This window comes from Vicugna pacos, chromosome 23 (assembly GCF_048564905.1).
Source record: "Vicugna pacos chromosome 23, VicPac4, whole genome shotgun sequence".
In the NCBI taxonomy this organism is placed as follows: Eukaryota; Metazoa; Chordata; class Mammalia; order Artiodactyla; family Camelidae; genus Vicugna; species Vicugna pacos.
Window position 1 is genome coordinate 38,401,291 of NC_133009.1, and position 21,231 is coordinate 38,422,521.

The 21,231-nt window shown below is 57.6% G+C and overlaps 2 protein-coding genes across 4 annotated transcripts in view; one reads left to right on the forward strand and one right to left on the reverse strand.

Annotated features, from left to right (window-relative positions):
• LGR6 (leucine rich repeat containing G protein-coupled receptor 6) overlaps positions 1-8,366 on the forward strand; it is an 86,243-nt gene extending 77,877 nt beyond the window's left edge. For all 3 annotated transcript variants that reach the window (XM_072948848.1, XM_072948849.1, XM_072948850.1), the window contains 4 exons: positions 933-1,058; positions 1,990-2,147; positions 5,293-5,373; positions 7,053-8,366. In XM_072948848.1, coding sequence (XP_072804949.1) covers positions 933-1,058; positions 1,990-2,147; positions 5,293-5,373; positions 7,053-8,281 — 1,594 coding nt within the window. In that variant the 3' untranslated portion in view covers positions 8,282-8,366. The remainder of the gene's footprint in view (positions 1-932; positions 1,059-1,989; positions 2,148-5,292; positions 5,374-7,052) is intronic.
• A 6,025-nt stretch (positions 8,367-14,391) lies between these two features.
• Positions 14,392-21,176, reverse strand: UBE2T (ubiquitin conjugating enzyme E2 T). The gene is made up of 7 exons (XM_072948851.1): positions 21,068-21,176; positions 17,401-17,554; positions 16,764-16,833; positions 15,634-15,739; positions 15,417-15,515; positions 15,214-15,297; positions 14,392-14,755 (listed from the first exon to the last, which is right to left on the reverse strand). Exons 2-7 carry the CDS (start codon positions 17,507-17,509, stop codon positions 14,609-14,611), a joined length of 615 nt encoding a protein of 204 aa, XP_072804952.1. The 5' UTR covers positions 17,510-17,554; positions 21,068-21,176; the 3' UTR covers positions 14,392-14,608.
• Positions 21,177-21,231: the final 55 nt, after the last annotated feature.

Here is a 21,231-nt window from a genome sequence, read left to right on the forward strand (position 1 = left end):
CAGGACGTAGCAGAGAGTGTGTCAGGCCCACGGCGCGGTCACCAGGTTGGAGCTGGAAGGGCCCCTGACGGTGAGCTTCTTCACTGAGTGAAGGGTGGCCTCCCCAAGCGTCCTAGAGGCACGTCTAGCAGGCAGGGCCCTTTCTGACTGGCGCCAGCCCGGCCACAGGGACCAGGCGGCCCCACCCCTCACGTCACAGGTGAGGCAGCAGACCCCCTGTGGTCTCGCGCAGCTCCTACCTCCATCTTCCCACCCCTGTCTGCTCTCCACCTGTCGATAGGTCGGGTGGGCATTTCTGTCCCTTTGAAAGATGAAGATGCTGAGGCTCAGGCAGGCTTGTGACTCCCTCGGTGACATGGGAGCTGGCGACGGTGCCAGGCCTCTTGCTGTCCAGCCCAGGCTCTTCTGTGATGCCCAGTCTGTGGTCCTGGTGTCTGGTCTGGAGCCCCAGCTTCCTCTATTGCTTCTCTGGTGGGAGGCTGGGCACATCCTCACCTCTGGCCATGATGCCGGCCCTGAAATGGAACAGGTGACCAAAGTCCCACATGTGGCCAGTCCCCAACTGTGTCCTCTGTGTCATCAGAAGGGCAGGAGGGGGGAGCACACAGCAGGCAGAGGCCCTGGTTGGGGGACCGGGACACAGACGGGATGTGGACTGGGATGGCGGCTGTGGTCTCGGGGCTATGTTACCCATGAGCTGGGACCTGGGCTGGCTTGGCGGTACCTTGAACGGCCCCGGCGTGCAGTCAGCACCTGGAATCTGGCAGGTGAACAGAGGGGTTGGGATGGTGCCTCTGGTCGCCCTGGCTGCCTCCTCCCCAGCGTCCCTGCTCCTCTCTGCTGGTCCTCTGTCCTTCCCTCCTCTCTTCAGGACAGCCCTGCCCCCAGCAACCCCACTGACCATCACTAACCCTGACCATCTGTCGTCCTAGGGACCTGACGGACAACCAGCTGACCACACTCCCCCTGGCTGGACTCGGGGGCCTGGTGCACCTGAAGCTCAAAGGGAACCCGGCTCTGTCCCAGGCCTTCTCCAAGGACAGTTTCCCCAAACTGAGGTGAGGCTACCCATCCCCACACCATCAGAGGCTCACCCCAGGGCAGCTGGCCCAGCCAGGGAGGGACAGGAGAAATTCTGGTGGCCCAGAGTCTGGCCGAGACTGGGGGGAAGGGCTCCCCTTCCCCTCATCTCCTCAGTAGCATGTCCCTGGCACAACCCCAGCCCTGGGGGGACCCTGGACCCCTTTGAAGACAGAGGTCAGATGATGGGAAGGCCCCATGCCCTCTGGGGCAGCGTCCAGGGCTGAGCCCAGGCTGATTGGCAGGAAGCAACTGTGTGGCCAGTCCTGGAGCCAGCGCCCCCTCCCCGGCTTCCTGCCACCCACCCACCACCTCCTGCCCCCACCCCTGCCTCCTGCCCTCCACCACCTCTTGCTCCCTCCTCTCGACCTCCTGCCCCCTCACCTCCTGCCCACCCCCACCCTCAGCCTCCTGCCCCCCAACCCCCGGCCTCCTGCCCCGCAGGCCTCCTGCCCCTGGCTTCCTGTAGCCTGTGGGTACCTACTCCACCTGCTGAGGACCCGGCCTGAACCACGGGCACCGAACCCAGCTCCCACGTGCCCAGGGTGGGGCGGGCACAGGGCCGTGTCTCACCGGGGCAAAGGTGAAGAGTCGCCAGCAGAAGCCCTGCCTCCTTAGACGTGAACTGGGAGCTGCTGCCCGGGGTGGGGCGGGGGGTCAGAGCACTGGGTGCTGTGTGACCGTGAATGAGCTGCTCCCCACTCTGAGCCTGCTGGGGTCTCAGAGGGTCCATGCACCTGCCATCTCAGTTCTCAGATGAGGGAGGAGGCCGGAGCCAGCCGCCAGGCCCGTGGGAAGGAAGCCTGGGAGGCTGCCCACACCGTCATCAGGGCGCCTTGGGGCCGGAGGGTGGGTGCGGGGGCCGGGCCCTCAGCATCCCCGAGGCAGCCGTCTCACCCCATCCCCCAGGACCCTGGAGGTGCCCTATGCCTACCAGTGCTGTACCTATGGCGTCTGTGCCGGCGTCAAGGCCTCTGAGCAGTGGGAGCCCCAGGACTTCCAGCCTGAGGACTGGGAGGCTCCGAAGAGGCCCCTGGGCCTCCTTGCTGGACGACCCGAGAGCCACTGTGAGTGACCAAGGAGGGGTCGGGAGGGAGAGGATAGAGGGACCCCAAGGGGGAGCCACAGCAGCTGCAGGGGGAGGGAATTGCCCCTGTTTGCACCTGTCTCCCAGGCTGGGGAGGAAGCGGCAGTGCCCATCTGGAAGGCAGAGTCCCGAGGCTGCCCATGCCACGTCTTGTGTGCCAGCTGGACCCTCGTGGCTCACAGCCCCTGCCCCACGGGCCCCACCACGCAGACCCTCCTCACCACGCGGGCCCTGCCACGTGGCATGGGTGGGCATAGAGGACACAGCCATTTTCTACTCAGGGTTAGACTACATCAGTTACACTAACCTGCTTCCAGAAAAGCCCCCTCACGCCCTGCCCAGCGTTGGCTGAGCAGCACAGGGGTCACCGCTGCCCCTGCAGCCACCTGGCGAGTCTCCCGGAGACTCCAGAGGCCCCAGGCGCGCCGGGCCAGCACAGCACTGCCGTCTTGGGCCACGTGGGCGCCTGCTCAGGAGGAGAGGGGCAGAGGCACAAAGGCTGGAGACAGGTGGCCTAGGGGCTTCTGAGGGACCCTCTCCCTGCTGGTCTCAGACGGAGGGAGAGAGACGGGCTTCCGCGCCTTGCCTGGTGGTGCCGAGCCTGGGGGACGGGGGCTGACCCCGGCGTCTGTCTCAGTCTCTGACTCCCTCTCCAATACATCTGTGGAGAAGATGAACAGAAAATCGAGCCCCAAATGTGTACCGGGAACACTCACGGCGGTACAGACAGACCTGGGCTCCACCTGGACTAGACCGTCCACGGGTCCCTCTCCTCGTCTGAGAAGCGAGTGGGACATTCACGTCTCCCGGGCTGGGATCCTCAGAGGGGAGCGTGTGCACCCTGTCCACGGTCACTGCTGAGGGCTGGGTGCCCTCGCTTGTCCGCATGCCAGAGGGGTAGCCGGGCGTCCAGGAGGCCGGCATCGGGCGGTGCTGAGGTGAGCCAGATCCCCTCCAGAGAGGGGTGAGGCCCTGCGGGCACCCTGGGCTGCAGGCGCTGTGCCCGGGACACTCCCAGTCGCCTGCTCTTTCCTCTCCAGAAGCTGGAAGAAGGAATGGAAACTTCCTTCCTCAAGGGGAAAGTTTCCACCAGGCTTACGTCTTAGGGAGCCACGGGGCGTCAGGGTTGCAGGCTGCCTGCCACCGGAAACGGGAGCTGGCAGGGCCCCCACTTCCTGGGTCAGCTAATTGCCCGGGGACGGGGCCAGGGCCTGGCTGGCAGCCAGATCCCACTTCCTCCTCCTTTGAAGGGTGGTTACTTAACACCGCGGCTGACTTTCCAGCCTCGGATGGAGCCCATGGGTTCCACCTCTTGCATTTCATTCACGCATTCTGACTTCAAAGCATTGCTGAGCCTGGTTCTGGAGAGCAGGGGTGGGCAGAGCATGGCGGCAGAGAGGATGAAGCACCAGGCGGTGGGCATGCCCAGGCCTCCTGCCCACCCCTGGGCAGCTCCACGGAGCCGTCCTGCCTCCTGGGAAAATTCCCAAATCAAGTGTTGACGCTTCAGGTGGGAGGAAGGCTCCACACAGGAAGTGAGTGAGCCAACAGGGGGGACGAGTGTGGCCTCACCTGCCCGGCCTGCACCGCGGGGCACAGCTCCTGACCCTGTGCCGTGTGCAGGCGCCCCTTCCAGCAGAAGCAATCCTGCCCCGCCTTTCCCAGTGCGACTTGAGAAACCAAGTTCTCATTCTTAAAAAAGTCTTCCAATGATGAATTATCACTGTGAAAGAGTTCTGTCTTTATAAGCTATAAAATGGTTTCAATGATCATTTTTTATTTCAAGATTCCTATAGAATTTACTGCTTCCTGAGATGTCCACCCCCTCCCCCCGCCCCAGGGTGGTTTAAGAAACAGAGCAAGAGTGAATAAGAAAAAACCCATTTGATACAAACATGTTACAGAGATTCTTTCTAATCCTACTTTCTCAGACTAACAGAATGGCAGCGCCTAGACTTAGACTCAGCGTAGCAGTGCCCTTTCTCACAGCAGGAACTCTGCACAGCTCTGGCATCTGCAAAGCTCCCCCCACTGCCTCCCCGCGGCCCCCCCCAAATCAGCCCCTCACCTGGGAAAGCGTCAGGGTTGCACAGCCAGGCTCTGTGGCCAGAGGCTGGGTGTGAATTCTGCCCTGTCGCTCACTGCTGTGGGGCCCAGGGCAAGGCCTTAACTTTAAGGAGCCCCAGTTTCCTCACCTGTCAAGGGGTGCCCAAGGGGTGCCTGCCTCCCACAGAGGCCGGAGGGTTCATGAGACCTTGAGGAAGAGGGCAGGCTGGGCGCGGCGCCTGGAGGATGAATGCAGGAATCTTTATCCTGCTGCCGAGCAAACCCACTAGTGGGGACTCCCGGCCTCATTCGTCCCCACGGCTCCCTGAGAGCAGGGCTGCATCTCATGCCCCACACCCGCCCCTCACTCCTCCGTGTGCGCCCAGCCCTCAGCACATGGCGGGCACCACACTCAGCACACATGGACCTCTAGCCACCTCCTTGATGGACGGTTCTTGTGCTGGGAGCACGATCGTGACGTGAGAACCAGGACTTCCCGAGTAGGTTGTGATTAGCCTCCTCCTCCGATCCATCGGCTGACCCTGGTTCTAGCCTCCAGGACAGTCTGCACACAGGGGTGTGGCTCTTCATGCCTGCCCCCCTGCAGCTCTTTGAGGACAGCATTTCTCCTGCTCACCCTGCCTTTCCCGAGTCCAGCACCCCCAGATGCTCGACCATCTGCACCATCCCCAGTCCACCTCCAGCTCACCATCTGTCTCAGGAAGTCTTCCCTCTTAGTGCCTGGTTTTCCCAGCTGGACATGGAGTCACAGCGGTGGGCGGCCAGTGTGGAGATGCACGTGACCCCTGCCCCCAAGCCTCCACCCTGACTCTAGGCCATGCTGAGCTCGAGGGCTGCCGGACACAGGAAGAGCAAGGCTCAGGTGTAAAGGGTCTCACCGCAGATAAGCCACATGTGGATAATAGGGAGCTGACCACATTTACCCTGGGGCCGCCAGGATGCCATGCCCAGCAGACTGTGTTGGGCGGGATGACGTCTCGGCGGGCAGGCATTTGGAGAAAAGTGAGGCTTGGCTCACACCAAGACCAGGGCCCGAGCCGCTTTCTGGTCCCCCTCAGATGACCTGGACCCGGACGAGCTCCAGCTTGAGATGGAGGATGCCAGGCCACACCGCAGTGTCCAGTGCAGTCCTCTTCCAGGTGAGGTGGGGAGGGCAGGGGCTGGGGGAGGGGGGCTCTTTGATGAGTTCAGCCCGGGGCCGGGCCTGCTGGAGGAGGACAGCCCCCTCTGGTCATTCCTGGGGAAGGGGCTGGAGTTCCGTCCCTTGGGTGGCTGCTTGGGGGAGTGGCTGTGGAGGAGGGGAGTCAAAGCAACAGTCACAAATCACCAGTGAGGGCTCATACACTGCGAGAAGCAGGGAGGATGTCTTGGCCCCACTGCTCCCTCTGTCTGAGGCTGAGTCCTGGGGCTCCACGAGCCCTGCGGGACCCCTGGTCTGCCGTCTCTCGTGCTTACAGCCCTCTGGCTGTAAGACTGCATGGTGTCCCTGGGTAGCTTGGCCCAGCACTGCCTGCCCCCTGCAGCTGACCTAAATCTGTCTTGCTGTCGGGAGAGAGAAAATTCTCCTCCTGGGCACAGCCCACCCTCTGTTTAGCGTGATGCCCCCTCCCGTGGGTACAAACCGCCGCGGGCCACCCTGAAGGGCAGGATAGGATCCGCTCAGGAGAAGTAGAGGGCAGTGGCCGACGTCCCTCCCGCCCTTTCCAGTCCATCCCCTCCACCCCAGCGGGGCCCCTCGAAGGCCCCCAGCACCTGCGCTCCGCGCTCGGCGGCTGCAGCGCGCCCTCTAGTGCCAGCGGCGGCAAGCGCACCTGGAGGGCAGGTGGGGCTTCCAGGCCTGGAACCCAGGGGTTCCATCGCTGAAAACCCGTGGGGTCACGAAGCTCCGAGAGACAAACTCACTCGCAATCGCCTTCACAATAGCCAAATTAATTCCGGTGCGTGTACTTTCACGGCACAGACGCCTGAAACAGGCGTTTGAGGAACGTGAGACGTGGGAAACTGTGCATAATAAAACTTTAACTTAAAAAAGAGCATAGGGAGCTATACACAGTGAAGTCCCGATTTAGTTTAAAACCTGTATGTGCATGTGTGTTTTAAAAATGCTGATAGGAAACAGCAGAACGATGAGTTTTCGCCAAGGGGCAGAATCATAAGAGGCTTAATTTTTCCGTGCTACGTTTCCCAAGTTTTCTACAGCTGCCATCTATTATTTGGTAATCAAGGGGGAAATATGCTTAAGAAATAGCTTCCACAAAAGCCTCTCAAATTCCTAAGCTGCCGAGCAGCACACTGAAGAACAAGGGTCTAAGGTCAAAAGCAGGGAGGAAACGGCGTGTCCAGAGCTACAGGAGGCCCCCTTACTCTGACTTGCCCAGCAGGCTTTGCCTCCCAGGACGACTGGGTCGGGAGCGTTGAACGTGGCTGCAGAGGCAGAGAGGCCCCTGGGGCCGCTGCCTGGTGGGGCCCGGCACCCCTGGCTCCCCCGTGGGTCTCCCCAGCCTGTCCCCAGGGCTGGTGCCTCTGCACTCCTCAGGCCAGCCGTCCTGTCCTTTCTTCCAGACACTGCTCCGTGGGGGGACTTCTTTCCCTACCCTCTCCTCCGGGCGGGGCTTGTGCTGCCTGTCTGTGCTGTTGCGTGTGGTCTGGACTGCGCGCACGTTTCTCTCATGCTGTTTTCCATACGTCCTGGGTGAGCGAACCCCCCTGCAGCTCCGTGGAAGACCTCCTTGTGTCCCCACTATTCCCCCAGCCCCGCCCCCCAGAAGGCAGAGGCTGCGCTGCGCCCAGGACAAGCGTGCAGTTCTCTCTCCCGCAGGCCCCCTCAAGCCCTGCGAGCACCTGTTCGGGAGCTGGGGCATCCGCCTGGCCGTGTGGGCCGTTGTGCTGCTCTCGCTGCTCTGTAACGGGCTGGTGCTGCTGAGCGTGTTCGCGGGCGGGCCTGGCCCCCTGCCCCCGGACAAGTTTGTGGTGGGGGCCATCGCGGGCGCCAACACCCTGACCGGCCTCTCCTGTGGCCTCCTCGCCTCCGTCGACGCCTTGACCTTCGGCCGGTTTGCAGAGTACGGCGCCCACTGGGAGGTGGGGCTGGGCTGCCAGGCCACGGGCTTCCTGGCCGTGCTGGGGTCAGAGGCCTCTGTGCTGCTGCTGACTCTGGCGGCCGTGCACTGCAGCGCGGCCGTGTCCTGCGTGCGGGCCCACGGGAAGGCGCCCTCTCCTGGCAGCGTGCGGGCGGGGGCCCTGGGCTGCCTGTTGCTGGCAGGACTGGCAGCCACCCTGCCGCTGGCTTCCATTGGGGAGTACGGGACCTCCCCGCTCTGCCTGCCCTACACCCCACCCGACGGCCAGCCCACTGCCCTGGGCTTTGCTGTGGCCCTGGTGATGCTCAACTCCTTCTGTTTCCTGGTGGTGGCCGCCGCCTACGTCAAGCTCTCCTGCAACCTGCCCAGGGGTGACCTGGAGGCTGTGTGGGACTGCGCCACCGTGCGCCACGTGGCCTGGCTCACCTTCGCTGACGGGCTCCTCTACTGCCCCGTGGCTTTCCTCAGCTCCGCCTCCGCGCTGGGCCTCTTCCCAGTCACCCCCGAGGCCGTCAAGGCCGTCCTGCTGGTGGTGCTGCCACTGCCCGCCTGTCTCAACCCCCTGCTGTACCTGCTCTTCAGTCCCCGCGTCCGGGAGGACCTGCGGTGGCTGCGGCCCTGCCTGGGGGCCCCCGGTCCCCTCCCCTACACGGCCGCGGGCAAGCTGGAGCAGAGCTCCTGCGACTCCACCCAGGCCTTGGTGGCCTTCTCCGATGTGGATCTCGTCCTGGCCGCCCCTGAGGCCAGGCCGCACCCCGGGCTTGAGACCTACGGCCTCCCCCCAGTGACCCTTGCCTCCCGCCGGCAGCCAGGGGGCCACTTTGCAGAGCCGGTGGAAACCTGCTTTGGGAACCGGCCACTCTCCACGGACGGACTGCTTCTGGGAGCTGAGGGGGCTGTGCCGGTGGGCGGGGGCTGGTCAGGGGGCAGGGGCTTCTCTGGCTCAGCCTTTGCCTCACACTTATAAATGTTTTAAATGTCTCCCCCCACACCCTGTTTCCGTCCCCTCTCCCCCAACAACGAATGAACACAGCTTGTAAAATAAATTCAACCGAAACTCAGTGTAACCGGGAAGCAGGTGGCCTGTCCCTGCCCACTGGCCTCCTCTCCCCTGGGCCATTGCCTGCATGTCCGTGGCCTGGTGTCCCCGTGGCCTCGTTCTGACCTCTTCCTTGTTGCTTGTGAAACTGAGAACCCGGGTCTTGATGTTTGTCTGCTGAGGGAGGTGAGGGGAGCGAAGGACAGTGACTGGGCTGGGGGCCCAGAGGGTCCAGGGTCAGGGTGTGGTGGGCAGGAGACGAGAAAGGCTCGGAGGGGCTGCCACAGGCACCCCCCCAACGCCTCGTGGACTGGATGCAGAATGTGTTCTGAGTCAGCTGGTCTTCAATATGCCATGGAAAGGGACGCCTTGTGAAAGTGAGTTTGGGAAACGGGACCCTCCCTTTGAGGCTGACGGCACAAGGCAGCAGCGGAATCTGTCCAGCTTGGTCTAACCCAGTTCCCCCAACTACTTAACTGTCGGTGACCGGGAACCTGGGGCTCCCTCCTTCCCGGGGCTGATCTGAGCCTTGAATGGGAGGCGTTTGCTCTGCCTTGGGTGCCACGAGGCGGTGACTCCTACATGGGAAGGAGCTCTGAGTCGCCCCACGGATGGAGACAAAGGTGGGGTGACTGGTGAGCCTTGACTTGTAGAAAGTTGTCCCCTTCCTCACAGCTGCCCCCCCAGCCCGCAACCAGTGCCCCCAGAGTCAGGGCCGCAGTGCGAGTGGCACATGGGGAGGGGCCTCGTTGGAGCCGGAGTCATGGGGGCAGGCGTCCTGGTCCACGGAAAGCCACGAGCTTGCAGGTGGCCCGCGGCCGTCCTCCACCTGCTCCAACAGACCTGGGACCTGCCCAGCCTCCAGCTGGTGGGGGGCGGGTGTGGAGGGAGGAGGCAGAGGTGGTCCCACAAACTGTTGTCTTCGCTCCAAAAGCCCAGTGGAGGTTGTGCACTTACCCGAAGTGAGAGAAGGAAAGTCTCTCTGTGTTCGCCTGGTCTTCCAACAAGTCCGAGGGTTACTCAGAATACTGTGAAGCTTACTTATCTCTTTGATTAGACTCAAAATCAGGAGTCTGCCAATAACGCAGCGATGTCAGCGCACATCCGTCTGAGGGGCTGCGGTGGCCGAGGCGTTGGGTCCGTGTCCTGCCTGGGCAGCCGTGCCCTCCCATCTCCTCTCGGACCCACTGGGGAACTCCCAGCACCTCAGCCCACTTGCCGGGGAATCCTGCTCAAGCTGGGATTGGAAGGCTGGGCTGCACAGGGCCCCTCTCTGCCTTCCTGTGTCCACCTCACCCTCAGCTTTCCTCTCCTGGGAGAACCGCAGGTTTCAGGAGTGAGCAGGGAGGGAGGAAGGGCAGACGCAGTCCCTCGCAGGCCAAGAAGTGAGGGCGGCGGGAGGTGGCCAGAGTCCTCGGCCCTTCCAGCCTGTCTCCTGGCTACCTCTGCCCTGGAGCAGCGAGTCCTCCCACCCACAGCCCTGTCCCTTTGGGCCGCCCCACGCCCCGCAGCTGAGATGCCAATATTTGGGTCCTCCTGGTGGTAGTGCAGCAGTGGGGGTCGATGTCCCTAGTCTCCCCTCTCTCCTCTGGAGAGGGTGGGGAGCGGGAGCTGCTTGGGGACGGGCGCACATGTCCCCTGGGCCCTGGGGCATCGGCACGGCCCGGGGGCTGGCGTCGCTGAGCACACAGAGGGAGCAGAGGCAGTCCCACTCACTCGTGTTTAGGTGCCCTTGTGTGCGCGGTACTGGGTTAGAGAGAAGAGTTTGGAGGAAGCAGTGAACAAGCTGGCCTGTCTGTTGCTCAGATTCTGGGCAGCTTCCAGACCCAGACCTGCTTCTGGGGTTTCCAGATGCCATGGCCCTCCGGAGGCAGCTCGCTTTCCTGTCCTTGGGCGGCCGTCTCCCCCTCGGCCTTGGGGATCTTCTCCCCCAGCCTTGCTTCCAGGGGAATGGTGCCCCCAAGACAACTGTGTGGGCCCCTCTCGAGGGCAGGGAGGGAGGGAGACGGTTTGAGCTCAAGGAAAACCTGCGAGCTCGGGAATGAGAGCCCAGCGCCCAGCGCCCCTCTGGGAGAACAGCGGTGCCTTCAGGAGGCCAGGCCCCTCTTCTTGAGGACAGGACTCCAAGCCCCTCCGTCCCTCTGGCCCTACTGCAGGCGAGGCCACAGCTGCTCTTGCCAGGCTGTCTACTTGTGCGGAGCGGCAGCGGAGGCAGTGTCTCCACACATCTAGGACCAGAAAGGGCAGGGGGGCTGTCACCCTGCTGCCAGCTGAGGGCTGCTCTGCTCTCAGAGACGGGCCGCAGGCGCCCCGCTAGCCAGCTCCTCCTCACCACCTTTCAGTTACAGACCTTCCATGAATTTGGTTTTGAGTAAGCAGTCCATTCACATGGTTCAGAGACCGTGCGTCTTTTCCCACGTCCCAGCCCTCACCGGTTCTGCCTCCGGGGTCTTCAGGCACAGCCAGACAGATGCACCTGTGTTCTCATCCTTCTCCCTCCAAAGAGCCCGCCTGCCACAGTTCTGCTCTGCTTGGTGCACCTGCTGCTTAGCTAACATCATTTGTAAAACATTTGGCTTTCCCCAGTTATGCAGACACACCATGCCTGTGATTCGTCCCCTTCTCTCGGACATTTGGGTGTCTCAATCTTTGCTCTTACAAAGAGCACCACCACGAGCCCTCTCGGAACGAGGCTGCCCCGCACGTGTAAGCACGTCTGCAGACGTCTTCCCGGAAGTGGGCCAAGGGTGGCTTCTGAATGTCGGGATTTTTTTCTTTACCTGGAGGCTTCTGTGTACCTGTAACCTCTGCCCTCAGGTGCCCTCCCAGTGCGTCCTCTGCCCCAGCTCCCAGGCTGGTGGCCCTGTTTCCTTTCAGCCTGTCCATGGGCAGTGTCCTCGGAGACTGAGTGAGAACTTATCTGACCAGCCGGGTCATAGGTCAAAGGTCAACTGATGGGCCGATCCCTTAGGCCAGGCCCATCTCCTGGCGCAGTGCATGGATGGCCATGTGTAGGGTCCTGCTGGACAAGGCGTGGCTGCCCCCAGGGGACAGTGGACATGGCGGGGAGGGTCCAGCAGAGGGGACCTGGCTGCCCCCAGGGGACAGAGGACATGGTGGGGAGGGTCCAGCAGAGGGGACCTGCTGGTTTCACACACTGTTGTATCTTCAACCTTTTTCACAAAGAAGGTGTTCAGTTAATTTCTGTTGGGAAAAAAAAACAGAATTAAGAAATTAATACATCTCCGAATCGTAGAATAGATAAACAAGATTATACTGTAAAGCACAGGGAAATATACACAAGATCTTATGGTGGCTCACAGAGGAAAAACTGTGACAAGAAATATATATATGTTCATGTATAACTGAAAAACTGTGCTCTACACTGGAATTTGACACAACATTGTAAAATGATTATAAATCAATAGAAAATGTTAAAAAAAAAATACATCTCCGAAGACCTGAGTTTAATCCACAGCTAAACCACCTACTAGCTGAGTGAATTCTGTCGGATTAATCACCCTGAGTCTTATCTTGCCCACGTGTAAAATAGGAGTAATAATCTCAAACTCAAAAATCGTGAAGATAATTTTAAAACAACACATAGAACGTGCCCAGTGCATTACCTGGTCTATGTGGGATAAATGAATCAGCAGAGATGGAGACACCTAAGCAGACCTCACCCTGAAGAGGACGTCGGCCAGGAGGTGGGGTCACAGAGCAGCAGACGCCTCTTGTCTGAAGGGGCCCATCCTGTCCCCGAGATCGGCCACTCAACTCAGCTGCCCGGCCGGTAACCACAGCCCCCTCAAAGGAAAGCAGGCTGGCAGCGGTGGCGTCCCCAACCCTCTTCTCTCTAACAGCTCCTCCCTGGGACACTGCAGCGGCCAAAGCCCCACCCCATGGTGCCCTCTCCTCGGGCCGGGCTGCCCTGCTGCTCTAGCCGCCGCTGGCCTTTCTCCTTCTGGGAGCTCCAGGCCCGGGGTGGGCCGCGACCCAGGCTTCTTAGCTTGTTCTTTGCCACAGTAACTGGTCCCAGGATGGGCTCCCATCACCAGTGCTTCTGGAGACAGCAGTCGGGAAGCCCGACTGGACTTCCATTCATGAGCCAACAGTGGGTTTGCCCCGGGGAGTGTTAGAGCCCTGCCACTCGCCCCGAGGAGGAGCCAGAGAGACCCCTCGCTGCCTCCCCCACCCATGGCACCCAGGTAACCCCGCTGACCCGTCAGCTCCTGGGGGAGAGGGCGAGTGTGAATGGGGTTTCAGCAGACAAGGAGCATGGTTGGGATGGGCTATCAGGTGGGGAGAGGGGTCCCTGGGCAAGAGAGTGCGTGCTGGAGGAGGGGAGAGGCTGGGCAGGGGGAGATGAGGCGGTAACTGAAGTTAAGCCGACACCTGCAGGCCCTGCCCTCAGACCTCATGGGTGGCTTTGGCATCACAGAACCGCTGGGCATCGCACTGGGACGCACCTTAGAGCACGAAGCCTCGCCTCGTCTTGCGGAGGGGGGTGCGGCTGGCCACCCCAGGGCCACTCTGGGGCCTCAGGGGACAGACGTGCACACGTCAGAAGTGTCCGCAGTCGTTACGAGTGGTTCTGGAGTCACAGGCCTGGGCTTGGCGACAGCCGGGGGCCGGGGTCCTGCTGACTTCTCCGTGTCGTCACCAGCAGAGTAGAAATAGCAACAGCAACTGCACTCTGAAGGTCACCGGGAAGAGCAGAGAGGTCTCGTGTAGAGCTGAGCTTGGCGCCTGGCACACAGTACACGCTTGAGAAGCGTGAGCTGTTATCATGACTTTATTCAAAAATGAGGACACTCTGAGCTGTCTTCCCGCCCAGCCTTGAGAATGCTTGAGATGGAAAAGGAGGGCACCGGGGAGGTGGGCGTGAAGCCCATGGGGCAGTGGGTCCCAGGGGGCCCTGGGGAGGGAGGGAGAAGCCCCGAAAAACATACAGAGGTCAGTGGGGAGCCATCAGGACAGGGAGAGCCGGGTGTCCCCCAAAGGGACCACCTCACCACCTGACCCTATCTAGGGAAAACCCAGACACTGACTCCCCCCAGAAGCTGCCTCTGATGGGAGGTCTCGGGGAAGATGGCCCTGCAGACATCTTATGAAGCACAGAGTTGCAGGTCCTGGTTAAAGGACACAGGCAGTGGGAGGAAGGGGTCTAGTCTGGTGGGAGGGGGCAGGGAGGAAGACTCACTGGACAGCCTGTCACCAATGGAGGCTGAGGGCTGGAGGGGAGGGTGCTCTCTGGGGGCCACTTGCTGAAAAGCAAGGAGGAAGTGGACTGTGCTCCCCAGCAGAGCACACCTACGCCCGTCCCTGGCCTCTTCTGGTCCCTCCAGGCTTCCCTGTGTGGGATCTCAGCTGCCCGGCAGCTGGCCAGGCGGGGGCCGCACACACTCGGCTGGAGAAGCAGCTCTGTTTGCAGGTGCTGAATTCCCGCAGCAGCCAAGGGGCAGACGGCTGAGACACCCACAAGGTGGGTAGTACAATCTGTCCTCACCTGGGGGCCTTTGGGGAGGAGTGGGGGCAGCAGGGCGGGGGGACTTGGAATCTGCGGTTGACCAGTCACAGGGTCACCTCTGCTCTTAACTCAGGGAACCTTGCTCTCCTGGCACCTCTGGGGCTGCCCGTGTTTGGACCGCCCCCACGCCCGGCCCTGCCAGCACTCTTCCCGCGGTACCTGGTCAGTCCCACAGCCACTCGGGAGTCAGGTGCCCCTGTGACCCCCCGTTCCGTGGGAGGGAGCTGACCAGTGACGTAAATCACAGGCAGGGAAAGCTCCAAGAAAAATTAACAAAAGGGCACATACCTTAAGCCACCATGTCAAGCCTTCTGAAAACCTCGAGTCCTGGAAGTGAGGTGGTCACTGAACTGTCTCTCCAGCTGTCTGCACCATGTCTGTCGCTCACTGTCTGAGCGATGCCGGTGAGCTGGCAAAGTAAGCAGACAGCTGCACGCACTTCAGCACTCTTACTGCACAGCTCTCTGGCCAGTTTGCTCCCAGACACACATTCAATATAAACACACACTCAAAATTAAATAATTATTTATTTTTCAGGTTTAAAAGCTGAAATACATATATACAAGCTAAATAAAACAAACTAAGCTCAGAGAGCCAATGCATGGCAGAACATACAAATACACAAGGTCTGTTTTTTAGGATACAAAAATGGTAATGTCATCAAATACAGAGAAACATTCCAGAAATGTAGGCACGTTGGACCATCTTGGCAAAGACTATATTGACTAAGACGGCCCAGGACAAACCCCCTGAACATCGGGGCAGAATTTCTTTCCTGTGCCTCCCAGCTGCCTGGCTCTCCTCTTCTGCGCTGCGCTGCGCCCCTCCACGTGTCCTGCCTCGCGCAGATCTTCAGGCGTTCCTTCATCAGCCTAAAAAGGAGCGGACAGGAAATACTAAGAGTTCACACCAGCACCAGACGGACAGCACCGTGCTGTAACACGACCTCCAGGACATCTGTGTCCTCTGGGGTGTGACACGCTCTCCAAGAACATCCTCCTCAGTCTCCTACGTGGTTTAATCGTTTGCTCTTTCACACGCAGCATGAGCCGCTACTACATTGAGTCAGGAGCACGGCGCAGCTCAGGGAGAGCCAGAGCGCGCCCACCTGCTCCTGGACTCCAGATGTTGTTATAGGAGGAAACTCCGTAAGCATAAACCAGGGAAGTTTTTCCTTCTCCCTTCTTCCATGATGGTCCCTTCCCTCCCGCACCCCCCCGCCCCTCCACACTCCTGCAAATGGTCCCTTCTCACTTAAAACAGGCCAGCGCGCCACCCTGGGGCGCAGCACAGACCGTGCAGCAGCACTGGAGCTGCGCAGACGCTGTACCTCCTGCCTCTGTCTCGCGTGCTTCTCCGTCCACTGCCTGGCATTCTGGAGGAAGACCGGCTTATTATACTTGAATTCTGAGGACTGAGATGAAACCAGGGTCAGTGGAGAGAAAAGTGACCGGTCACTATGGCCGCTCCCCTCCCCACCATGCGGAGACGGGGTGAGGGGAACGTGGCCGCGGCGCGGGGGGGGGCTCTTACGATGTCGGCCATGAGTGGGTCATCGGGGTTGGGCTCCGACATGAGCTGCTGAACAGAAGTCAGTACGGCTGCAATGTTGAGGGACGGTCTCCAGGCGCCCTGAACAGACAGACAGACGGGCAGTGGCTCTTGTGTTACTAAGAATGTGCTTCTCGGCACAGGTTTTACAGACGGAGACCACAAAGGGCGAAGGGTCAACCCTCTATCCACCACTCACTTTTGGTGGCAGTTTGAGAACATCTAGGCAAATTCTTCCCGCAGAATCAATGTTTGGGTGGTAGATTGGCGTCAGAAATCGGACCTGAGGAGGCTCAAAGGGATACCTTTGAAAGCACAGGAGAACAGACTTCTTACTAAAATACTGCTTCTTAGTACACATGAACAGCTTGCTGGTGGCTGATCAGGAAGACAGCCTTTCCCCAAATTTTTATCATGGAAATTTATAAACAGAAAAGTTGAGATCATAGTTTTGAAAACCCTCTACACCCACCACTTGGATTAAGTCACTTCACCCTCTAAACACTTCAGCATCTCCTGAGAATACGGTCACTCTCCTGTGTAACTGCAAAACTATCAGTCAACCTATAAAATAGTTCACAATTTCCCCCAATATCATCTGCTATTCCAATTTCCTCAACTATCCCAATTTTTTTTTTTTTTTACAGAGAGGCTTTGGAAAACAGGATCCAGTTCTGATTTATACACTGCATTTGGTTATTACGTCTCTTTAGTGAGACACAAACCTTGGAAAGTCTCGGTCTGTTTGCAGAATTGGTGTGCCCCGTGACTCAGCCACTTCTCCCAGTGCTTTAACCAGTTTGGCCGGGGTCCACACATCACAAACTGCATAGCTGCAGCTCACCTGAAGAATGCCTTCAGGACACCTGGGTCAGAGGTGCCTTATCACAGAGACAGAAAGACGGGCTGCTAGGTGCCAGGGAGGGCTTGGGAGCTGACCAGGTGTGGGTGGGGCTTCAGCTGGGGAAGACGAGGCAGCTCTGGAGATGGACAGTGGGGATGTGCTTAATGCCACTGAACTGTCACTTCAAGTGGTTTAAATGGTCATTTTTATGTATATTTTACTACAATGAAAAGGGGGGGGGGGACTTCAAATGTGATCTAGCCCAGTTTTAAGAGAAAGAAACTGAACTCCAGTGATATAAAATAATCTGCCCCCCTCCACAAAACAAATAAACAAAAAAACTTGCCTAAGGTCACATTAAGTCAGGATAAGACCAGGATTAAAATCCAGGTCCTTTAACACCTGCATTTAACACTCAACTCCATCACTCTGTCTTCCAATAACTGTGCTTTCCCCTGGAAATTCAGAATATAATTCACACTGACCTCTCAGGAATGTTAACTTCCAGCTTGAAAACACCTTTTTCATAAGGTGTGTTGGTCTCACCTAATATTTCTTTACAGAAAAAAAAAAAAAAGAAAAAGTTAAGGAGGGGATCAGATGATCTGCATTACCAAACCACATGGACAGAATGCAGTCTGTGGTCCTAAGGGAGAAGCCGGCTCTGGGACAGTAACTCTCTCAGGCTTTGCAGGTCCTCACACAGTGTACAGTGCACCCCAAGCTGGTGTCAAACAAAGAACATACAGACGATCAGCACGGAAGGTGGGAGACACCGCCCACAGACCATATCCAAGCTGCAGGTCTGCTTGGTTTGGACGGCAGGATTCTCATCATTTGCGTTTCCTGTCTGGCCTCGCGGACATCTGAGATGGTGATCTTTGGTCTAAACACTGCTTCAGAGCTGATACCCGAATCCTGGCTACAAATCAGCAAAAATAGTAAAAGGCCAAAGACGAAATGTCATGAAACCCTTTCTAGACGTAAACAAGTCAGGCAGAAAGGTGGCAGGGCCATCTTTTCCCTGCAGCTGTCCCCTACTTCAGAACAATACACAAATGTTCAAATTTCAGCATAACCTCCGACAGGGGTGTGACATCTCTGCCGCGGTGTGACACCTACGAGCTCGCAGGTCGTCCATCCGGTCAGCATCCTGCCAGCACGTGATGCCCGGGGGTGGCTCTGTGGCCAGCAGGCTCAGCTCTCTCTTCAGACGGGACGCTCTCTGCATGGTCCCCAAGGAGAAGGACTCACACGTGACCACGGCTGGGACTCCCTAGGGAGAGAAGCGGCCACCACGGAAGCGTCAGCAGCAGTGACTGGGGTTTTTAGCGCATGGTTTCAGTTTAGGGAAGGACAGAAAGGGTCCTCATATTAATCTCTACTCTGAGGAGGGGGTCTGAGACCCTTTCATTCCCTTCTGGTGATGTCTTCGAGCTAGTTGTCCAGCACCCTGATCCTAGTGCCAGCACCTTACCTCGACAACTTGTCTAACAGAACAGAACCCGTAAGAACTGAGCATATGGTGCTCCTGCACACTCCACGTCCCAAGCCTGGACCAGGGGTGTCACATAAAATACAAGAGCCCCACTTAAATTTGAATTTCAAAAAAAACCACGAATTTTTAGTATAAGTATGTTCCCACAAAGGAAAAAGAACAGAGTATTAGTGAGCTGTAGAATAACATTAAACAGATTTGAGTGGGGCATGGTGGGGAGGGCAAACACTAAGACACCTCCTAATTAAACTGCAGAGAACCAGGGATAAAAAGTTAAAAGCATCAAGGGGGTGGGGAGGCATTTTACATACAGAGGACAGAGATAAAAACGCAGCAGACATTTCCTCAGAAACATCGCACGCCAGAAAACAGTGGAGCCTCTTTAAATGCAAAAAGAGAAAAACTGTTGACTTATAATTCTGCAGGCAAAAATTAAGGAGATAAAATGGAAAAAGAATTCTAAGAATAAATCTTCGTGACTTTGCATTGTGCAAAGTCTTCTTACACACGACACCAAGAGCACAAGAGACAAAAGAAAGAATAAACTGGATTTCATCGAACTTCAAAGCTTGTGTGCTTCAAAGAACACCACGAAGAAAGTGAGGAAAATCCACAGTAGGAAAGAAAATACTTACAAATCATACTTGATAAGGGGCTTACCTGTATCCAGGACATATAAATAACTCCATGATAAGAAGACAAATAACCCAATTGAAAACGGACAAACGATCTCAATAGACGCTTCTCCACAGAAGACGCACCGATGACTAACAAGTACACGAGAAGGTGCCCAACATCACTAGCCGCCAGGAAACTCAAACCAGAACCACTCTGAGATACAGCTTCACAACCACCAGGACAACTATAACCGAAGAGACAGTGCCGAAGTGTTGGTGAGGATGTGGAGACACAAATCCCCACCCACCGCTGCTGAGAAAGCAACACGACGCAGCTGCTTAGGGGAACGGCCTGCCCGTTCCTCAAAACGGTTAACAAGGAGTGCCTTGCGACCCTGTAATTCTATCCCAGGTACACAATCAAGAGAACTGAAAACCTACCGACATGAAAATCTGTACGTGAATGTTCACAGCAGCACTATTCCTAACAGCCCCAAAATGGAAACAACCAAAGAACGGAGAACCTAACAAACCAGGGTATGTCCATACCACGGGGTATCGTTCAGCAATAAAAAGAAAGTGATTCACCAGTTCCATTTCTGGGAACAAATCCAAAGGAAACAACGCTAACTCCAAGAGCTGTCTGCACCCTCATGTTCAGAGCAGTACTGAACGATAGCCAAGACATGGAAACATGCATCGATGCGTAAGGCTAAAGAAACTGTGCTACATACACACAATGGAATATTATTCGGCCATAAAAACGAGGAAATCCCACCACTGGCAACAACAGCAATGGACCTTGAAGGCTCTATGCTCAGTGGAGTAAGCCAGACAAAGACAAACACTGCATGATCTCACTTATACGTGGGAAGGTCATCTTTCCAAGCAAGGCCTTCTACGGACGCAGTGTCTCGACAGGGTCACCACATTTCTGGATCTGGTTCTCACTTCTACAGCCTAAAAACTCAGTTTGGCAGCAAACCTACAGTTGACAGGGCTTTGATGTACCAATTCATGTCAAACCCACAAAGACCTAAACATTAATTAAAAGGTCAACTTCCTAATTTGAAAGCTACGGTAAAATGTTTAATTCCTCACCTTCTCTCCCGAAGTCATTTCTATTTGGAAAACTAATTATAATCAGATTACCTGGTGAGCATGGATTGTCATTAGCTGCACGGTTGTAATTCAATATAATCATAAACTTAAATTGAGGCATCTATCTTAACCCCGGGGACATATTTACAGGTGACTAAATTTGTGTGTTGGTTGGGTCAAGACATGCCCCTCAGTTGTGTAGCGAAGACAGAATGGGCCTTTGATTAGGGCCTTCTAATCGCCAGGCTGTTGCTCCCCCACAGTTAACACACTCTTTCGGAAATATTTAAATAGAATTAATAATACTACAGGCAAATTAACACATTAAATAGACTCAGTCACACTACAACAGTCTTTCATGTAAATTACTCTTTAAGCTACTTCCAGATTTCCTCAGCCACACCTTTAAGAACAGCACCTCCTGGATCTGGTCACCCCACTAGGTGATTAAGCACACCTTTGTATACAGACCCTTACTACCTTTTCCTCAGTGAGCAGACATGGAGACCCTCAATGTCAATAAAGCAAATTTGCACCAGTAATAATGTGCACCTTCACAGAAGGTGAGAACACAGCGGAAAGGCTGGTGAAGGGGTTAGAACAGGGAGAGAGCAGGTAAGCGATCTCTCTAACGGAAGCCACCAGACCCCAGTCTCACCACATTAACACAAATTGGCATACGGCTCTCCTTGGTTCAAAAACCATCAATTATTATCTTCTGGGTATTAAAGGTTCTTTGCAACGTATGCCCAACTCATGTTTCCAGCCGCATATCCGGGAACCCGGGCCCACAAACGTCTGCCCAGCCCCACTGACCTCCACCGCGGCCAACTCGCTCTGAGTTGTCCTGCACCGCGATGGCTTCTAGCACCAGGGCGGGTTCCCTGAGGGCAGGTCCCAGTCTTTTAAAGTTGTTTTCATCAACAATGCTTGCCTACTAGCAAGCAGCCCAGTACTAAGCTTGAAAAATTAACAAACGAAACGTGCATTTTGGGTTTCTCTTCAGGGGGAGGTAATTAGGTTTATTTGTTTATTCTTGGAGGTAGTGGGCATGGAACCCAGGACCTCCTCCATGCTAAGCACGCGTTCTGCCACTGAGCTGTACCCTCCCCCCGAAACGTGCGCTTTGGACACAGAGGAGAAAGATGGAAACAGAACAGCCAGAGCGCAGACCGCGGCGAGGGCAGGGCCCTTACCAGGCTTTTCCCTGCAGGGCAGAGGGTCCGCCGGCCTGGGTGATGGCTGGGGTGGGGGATGGCTGCGGGGGGGCTGGGGGGGTCGGCCTGGGAATGATGACTGGGGGACCTGGGGGTTGGCCGGTGGGGAGCGGAGGCAGCCGGGATGTGGGGTGGCTACGGTGGGGGCAGGGGGCTCGGCCCGGCGTGAGGAACGGCCGGGGCGGCCGGGGGTCTAGGGGACCGGCCGGGGGCGCGCGCGCACCACGGCTGCCAAGACAACCAGTGCCTCCGCTCCACAGCTGCTTGTCCGAGAAGAGGAGACTCCCACATGGGGCAAAAAGGACCCTCCCTGCCAAGACTCACGCAGCCCCGGCTCCGTGGACCCGCTCTCCTACCTGCGCGGACGCCCCTAAGCGAAGCGGCGCGGGCCAGCTTGCACCTCGACTGCGCAAGCCCGACGCTTGCGTCCTCCCCGCCTCCCGCCCCCGAGGGTTGTGATTGGCTCGGAGCTCCTCCCGGAGAGGAGCGCGGCCTCCGATTGGCCGAGCTCTCAGTCCGC